The following is a 6914-nucleotide window of genomic DNA, read 5'->3' as shown; positions in this document are numbered from 1 at the left end:
TGAATGCTCTATACCTTTGAAAAAGGAAAGACCAGCCCCTGAAGAGAAATAGACAACATCATTCGGTTTCTAGCAGCCCCTGTGTGCATCCTGCCATGTTTCAAAGCCCCTCTTGGTGTCACCATCCCCTGGACAACCCTTTTTACTTGCAATTCTGGGAGAGATGAGGAGGGTTTGGGATCACAGGATGCAAACAACAAGAGAGAGTGCTCAGAATTTGGAGAACATCAAGAAAATTGTTTTAAGGTCTCCAAGTTCTGAGTGCTCTCAACTTTTCCCAAAAGAAAGACAAGCCACTTAGGAGAAATAGAAAGCATTGTTCTGTCCCAGTCAACTGTGCTCTGAATCTTAGCAAGGCTTAATGACCCTTGCATTATTCACAGTAAACAGTCCAAATTTTGTTCTTCCAATTCTGGGAGAAGTGACCAGGGTTAGGGAGCGCAGGTACAAACGATAAGATAGAGTACTCAGAATATGGGGACCCTAGAACAGTCTTAAGGCCCTCCGGGAAGGAGGGCTCTACACCTTCCCCAAGGAAGAGACACCCCTCCAGAGAGAAATTCACAGCACCCAGCTTTCCCAAGAAGCTTTGCTCTGCATCCTAGCTATATTGAAAGTGCCTCATTCTGTCTAAAATAACAGGTGAAATTTTTTTCTTTTAATTCTGAGAGAGGTCACAAGTGTTTAGGAACTCAGGATGCAAAGAGTAAGATAGAGCCAGGCACTGGTGGCTCACAGCTGTAATCCTATGAACTTAGGAGCCTGAAATCTGAGGAACACGGTTGCAAGCAAGCCTGGGCAGGAGAGAAGGTGAGACACTTATCTCCAATAAACTACCAGAAAACCGGAAGTGGCGCAATAGCTCAAGGTAGAGCGCTTGCATTGACTTGAAGAGTTTAGGGACAACGCCCAGGCCTAGAGTTCAAGCCCCAGGACCGACAAAAACAAAAAACAAAACGAAAGTATACAGAGCACTCAGAACTTCAGGGATTTAAAACATTATTGTTTGACGGTGACCAGGATCTAAATGCTCTACATATTCCCCAACAGTAATACAGGGCAGTAAGGAGAGTTAGAGAGCATCGGTCTGTCCCAGGCATCTTCGGTCTGCATCCTTGCAGGGCTTCAACCTCCTCACACTGTGACCCGTCCAGCAGGCCAGGTAATTTTGTGGGGGATTCGAGGGGGCACCTCCTGAAAGAACCAAGGGGGGCGAGAGAGGATCGAGACCAAGCGCATTAAGAAAGACAGAGCCGTTCTGAGTTGTGTCAAGGTCTGCTTTATTAAAGTGAGGCAGGGTTTATATACCCGAAGGGACAGGGGAAGGGAAAGAATGAAAAAAACTTTGCAGAAGCAAGGGTGAGAAGTCCCGGGGTCAGGGATGGGTCGTGCTTATCCTTTTAGCTGTTGTGCTCATCTTAAAGGTATCTCCTGTGATTTCTTTAAGAGACATTTATGGTTATCCAGGCGCCGTCTGCTATGGGCTGGAGATAAGAGAAGTTTTATTGTTAGTCAAATGTTGTTTGCTTAGGGCTGGGGGAATATTTATGGTTAGCCAAATATTGTTTTAGGAAGTTATCTAAATGTACACCTTGGAATTTCTGAGAACGGCTACTTGTCAATTAGGTGTTTGAAAGAGGCCAGAGCATTCTCAGGCAGGTTTCGGGTCTCCAACAATTCCCCCTCCTTTTATAAAAATGGCCAGAGTTGACTTTTGGCCCGACTGAGAGAACCCCTGTCTTAGGCTATATGGGGTGCCTCCTGCTTCTGGCAGCGTGCCATGTTGAGCCGGTCTCGACGACCTCTGTACGCTGTGCCTCCAGCGCAGGCCCCATACTAATCCCGTCATTGAGTACTCTCTAGCTAGCCCCGGGGGGGAGGTTGGGACCGTGAGGCGCTGAACCTGAGCCCTTGCTCTGCCTCAACAGCCTGTTCTTGGGTTTCTACCCGATGGTAGTGTACTGAAACGGTTTTGGTAAAGGTCGAATTGATCTGATTTTTAATAAACTGGGTTAGTCGTTGAAAAGCCCAAGGGCCAAAAGCAAGGAAGAGGAGGAGGGTAATTAAGGGGACGAGGAAAGGGAGTAACGTGGACAGCAGAGAGTTATGACTGATCCCGCCCCCGACCCAGCTCCCAGCTCCGGAACTCCAACTGGAGAGGAAAATATGTCTTTGTTTTAGACGTTTTTGTAATTTTTCCACGGAGTCCCTCACCACCCCAGTGTGGTCTGCATAAAAGCAGCATTCTTCTTTTAAGGCGGCACATAGGCCTCCTTCCTTTAAAAACAATAGATCCAGGCCTCTCCTGTTTTGTAGCACTACTTCTGAAAGTGAGGTTAAGGATTTTTCTAAAGCAGAAATGGATTTTGTTATAGTTTCAAGGTCCTCGGTCATAGCTGCTTGTAATTGCAAAAGTTCCTTAGTTTGTATTAGGGCAGTGGTCCCTGTGCCTATTCCCGCAGCTATGCCGCCAGCACCAAGCAAAAGGGCTAAGGTTACAGATAGAGGCTCCCGGGAATACCTGAGCTTTTGTTCAAATAATTGCAAAAATGTTTGTTCCTCATAGTAAGTGACACGAGGCCATAGCTGAATTAGTACACAGAATTCAGAGGAGTGGTTAAATACCTCAATGGCCACACAAAGTGTTAATCCCGTGCTACAGGCCCAATAAGATCCAGTGGGGGGCAACAAAAAGCCCCTTGGACCCAAGGTTGAAATAGTCTTGTTGCACAGATGTTGGTGGGTGGCGGGGACTTTTCCCAGGCAAAGACCTGCTCCAGAGACCTCAGAAAGTGTCAGTCTATGGGGTTGAGTCTGACACCTAGTGTCAGGGGTAGAGACATTAGTAAAACTGTCGTCAAATGCAATTCCTTCATAATAGGGAGGGTTGGAAGCAAGACAAAGCCAACAATTTCGTGTTTTGTTGGCATCTGAAGCATTTAGGGCTATGTAAGCCCCCAATATTAAGTTAAAAAGCCTATCATTTGTATGGGACTGGCCAACAATTGGGGTTGGCAATGTCCGGGATGGCAAAGACACGTTTGCATTAGGCATTTTGGGGGTTGTATTGGTTTTTGAAGCTATTGGTTTTTGTTGATTAGTAATAACTAAATTTGGCCCAATAGCTATGTAAAGAGGTTCCATCTGTAGCCGAATGGTAAAGGTTGTGGCTGGGTCATAGCCGGTTCGGTACAGGCGAAGTCCCCAAGAGAGGCCTTGTGTCCATTTAGACAAATCTATTGATTTTGCCCGGTTTGTAAAGCTGATTTTTAATCCATTACACCGACCACCTGGGGTTGCCCATGGTCGGCCGGGCCATATTGTGGAGTCATAGCAAGGTCCACAAGCCCCGTGTCCGGTGCAAGTGCCAGTTCCCTGCATGTTTCTATTCCAGGCCTCGACCTTTATAAGGTCCTTAATGGGGGGAGACCACCAAATTGCTCCGGTGCTCTCACACCCCCAGGCAGCACAATAACCTTCCCCTGGTCCGCCACATTTTTTAAGTTGGGATTTAGATCGACTATGGCCAGGGCAGACATAGAATCGTTGGTTTCTAGTACTATGTCTTTGTCCTGGGCTGGCACAACCATACCCAGGGAAAGGCTCCTGGTCGGAAGGGTCCCACTCTCCCCCTATAATATCACAAAGATCTACAAACAGATCTGGAAACCAGGCTTTTGGTGGATAAAGAGTAGACGAGCTGGCGTTGGCGACCTCTCCAGTGTTGGGGTTTACAATTGACCACGTCTGTTTAACAGGCACATGGGGGCTAGTCGTGGTAACCACCGGCATCAGCATAATCCAAAAGGTCAGGTGGACAGGCAAAGCGAAGGTCATCTTTTATAGTAGGATCTGAAAGAGAGAAAAAGATTTTTGTCTCAGGTTATATGCCTGGACCTATTTATCATTATGTTTATTGGCATTGTTGTTTGAATCATTAACATTAGCATATAGTTTAACCAATCTTTCGGGTAGCCATCTGGCTCCATTTTCTTTGGAATCATAAACGCATGCAGATCCTTTTCCCCAAATGATAATTGGGTCAGGCCCATTCCATTTTCCTGTAATGGGATCTCTCCAAAGGGCCTGGGCAAACCCTTGTTGAGTTTTTGGGTGCCAATGCCTTTCCGCAGCAGACCTTCCAAAGGCGTCCAACGTTAGAAAGTTTAAAACAAAGAGAGCATGAGAAAGCAAAGCCTTTTGATTTCCTTTAAAAGGAAACAGAGTTTCTTGCGAGCGTAGCTTATGTAAAGTGTTTTTAAGCGTTTGGTTGGCCCTTTCCACAATGCCCTGACCCTGTGGGTTATAAGGTATCCCTGTAACATGTTTAATTCCTAACTGTAAGCAAAAATGTTTAAATTTGTTACTAGTGTATCCCGGGCCATTGTCGGTTTTTATGCTCTTTGGTTGGCCCAATACTGTAAATGTATATAACATATGATTAATAACATCCTTGGTGGCTTCCCCACTATGGGCAGAGGCACAGATAAACCCACTAAAGGTGTCTATAGTAACATGTATAAATTTGACTTTGCCAAATGAGGGAACATGGGTAACATCCATCTGCCACAGCTGTCCAGGCGTGAGCCCCCAAGGGTTTACTCCATTATGGGGTTCAGGTAAAAGCATTAGGCAATTTTTACAGCCTTTTACAATTTCCCTAGCCTGTTCTCGGGTGATTGAGAACCTTTGCCTCAAAGTCTGAGCATTAAGATGATGAAGGCGATGAGCCTCACGTGCAGCTGTTACCTGGCTAGACTCTAAATGAGAAATTAAAACAGAACGTGTGGCCAAATCGGCAAGTTCATTTCCTTGAGCCAGAGGTCCGGGCAAACCTGTGTGGGCACGGATATGACCCACATAAAAGGGTGTTGACCTCTGTCGAATCAGTTTTTGTAACTCAGAAAACATTTGAAAAGTAGGAGTAGTAGGCTGAATTATAGGAACCATCTCCAAAGTCTGTAAAGCCCCAACTACATATTTGCTATCTGAATACAAATTAAAAGGGCTATCTTTATATTTATCAAAAACAGTAATGGCAGCAAACAATTCTACCAGCTGTGCTGATTTAAAGCAGGTTTCTATAACATGTTGTTGTTTGTTAAGAACATAAGCAGCTTTGCCATTTTTTGACCCATCAATAAAAATAGTGGGGGCAGTCGGGATGGGCTTTTCCTGGGTATTTTTAAGAAATACAAAAGGGGTGAGGGAGAAAAACTGAAGAAGTTTATTACTTGGCATTTGTGTATCAAATTCTCCGGAATAGGAGCAAATAAGAACAGCCCAATCAGGGTCACGGGTACACAACCATTTGATTAGCCCCTCATCATATGGCGTGATAACAAAATTAGGGTCTCTTCCAAAATAACGTGTAGATAAAGTTATTCCTCTCATAACTATTTGGCAAACCAGGGAAGGATAAGTGGGGAGAATTTTTCTTTTAGCCATGGGAAGGTGTACCCAAAGCAAGGGCACCGACTCCTGCCAGAGTAGGCCAGTGGGTGCAAATTCTGTGGAAAAGATGACTAAATATAGGGGCGCACCCGGATCAAAGTATCCTGTATATTGTTGAGCTATGGCTGATTCAACCTTAATTAGTGCCGTTTCGGCCTCCTTAGTAAGATGTCTAGGGGAGAGGGGATCAGGATCTCCTCTAAGGAGGTCCTCAAGGGGGCGCAGGTCTCCTTTTGTTATTTTTAAATATGGCCGCAGCCAATTAACATCCCCCAAAAGTTTTTGATAATCATTAAGGCACTGAAGAGTGTCTCTCCTAATTTGGATCTTTTGTGTATATAGAAGGTCTGGACATAACTCAAATCCTAGAAATAAAAAGGGGTATTGGGTCTGAATTTTATCTGGGGCTATGGAAAATCCTCTATCCAAAAGGGCCTTAACAATTATTTGAGCAACTCTTTGTGTCTCATCCTCAGTTTTTCCAGCTATCAGTAAATCATCCATATAATGTACAATATAAACTGTGGGAAATTGAACCCTGATTGGATCAATGGATTGAGCTACATATTTTTGGCATAAGGTGGGTGAATTAGCCATGCCTTGGGGCAATACTCTCCACTGAAATCGGGGATTGGGGCCAATATGGTTTACAACGGGTATGGAGAAGGCAAATCGTTTACAATCCATAGGGTGTAAGGGAATGGAAAAAAAGCAGTCTTTAATATCTATAACAATTTTAAAGTATTTTTTAGGAATGGCTACAGGGGAAGGCAATCCAGGCTGTAATGCCCCCATGGGAACCATTGTTTTATTTACTTCTCTAAGGTCCTGTAATAACCTCCATTTGCCCGTTTTTTTCTTTATTACAAAAATAGGGGTGTTCCAGGGGGAGGTGGAAGGTTCAAGGTGTCCTTGCTCTAACTGTTCCTGCACCAACTGAAGGGCAGCCTGAACTTTCTCTGAAGGCATGGACCACTGTTCTATCCAAACCGGCTCATCAGACTTCCAAGTTATTTTATCGGCTTGGCGTGCAGGAGGAGCAGTGGTCCTTAGGAAAAAAGGTCTGTCCCTAATCCCCTTCTGTCTAATTTAGGAATGGGTATAATGGGCTGGGTACATCCTTGCTCATGTTTTCCCAGTCCTCTGCCTGGCAAAAAACCAGTCTTTAGCATCATTTGAGTTATCTTGTCATTAGGGCTCATCATAATGACCCCCATCTGGGTCATAATGTCTCTTCCCCACAAGTTAACTGGCAACCCTTCAACCACGAAGGGCCTCACTGTCCCCGAGTTTCCTTCCGAGTCTGTCCACTGGAGAAACTTAGAACTTTGTAAGGTATTTTGAATCTGACCTATGCCCTTTAGGTGAGTTACTGTGGGTTCCAGTGGCCAGGATTTAGGCCAATATTTTTTTGCTATGACTGTGGCGTCAGCGCCAGTGTCCAAAAGGCCTAGGAACGG

At 45.0% G+C, this 6914-nt stretch overlaps 2 protein-coding genes across 2 annotated transcripts; both read right to left on the bottom strand.

Annotated features, from left to right (window-relative positions):
- Window positions 1-1863: 1863 nt before the first annotated feature.
- LOC106001798 (MLV-related proviral Env polyprotein-like) lies at window positions 1864-3837 on the bottom strand. The gene has a single exon (XM_013036776.1). The coding sequence runs from the start codon at window positions 3835-3837 to the stop codon at window positions 1864-1866; it is 1974 nt and encodes a 657-aa protein (XP_012892230.1).
- A 60-nt stretch (window positions 3838-3897) lies between these two features.
- LOC106001797 (endogenous retrovirus group K member 11 Pol protein-like) lies at window positions 3898-6249 on the bottom strand. The gene has a single exon (XM_013036774.1). It carries the CDS (start codon window positions 6247-6249, stop codon window positions 3898-3900), a length of 2352 nt encoding a protein of 783 aa, XP_012892228.1.
- Window positions 6250-6914: the final 665 nt, after the last annotated feature.

This window comes from Dipodomys ordii, unplaced genomic scaffold, assembly GCF_000151885.1.
Source record: "Dipodomys ordii isolate 6190 unplaced genomic scaffold, Dord_2.0 Scaffold429, whole genome shotgun sequence".
Taxonomy (NCBI): domain Eukaryota; kingdom Metazoa; phylum Chordata; class Mammalia; order Rodentia; family Heteromyidae; genus Dipodomys; species Dipodomys ordii.
Note: the sequence above shows the minus strand (reverse complement) of the source record. Positions and strands in the feature narration are given on the sequence as shown.

Bases quoted from the DNA above. Each gene is read 5' to 3' on its own strand.
- LOC106001798 (XM_013036776.1), bottom strand. From the start codon at position 3,837: ATGACCTTCGCTTTGCCTGTCCACCTGACCTTTTGGATTATGCTGATG.
- LOC106001797 (XM_013036774.1), bottom strand. From the start codon at position 6,249: ATGGGGGCATTACAGCCTGGATTGCCTTCCCCTGTAGCCATTCCTAAA.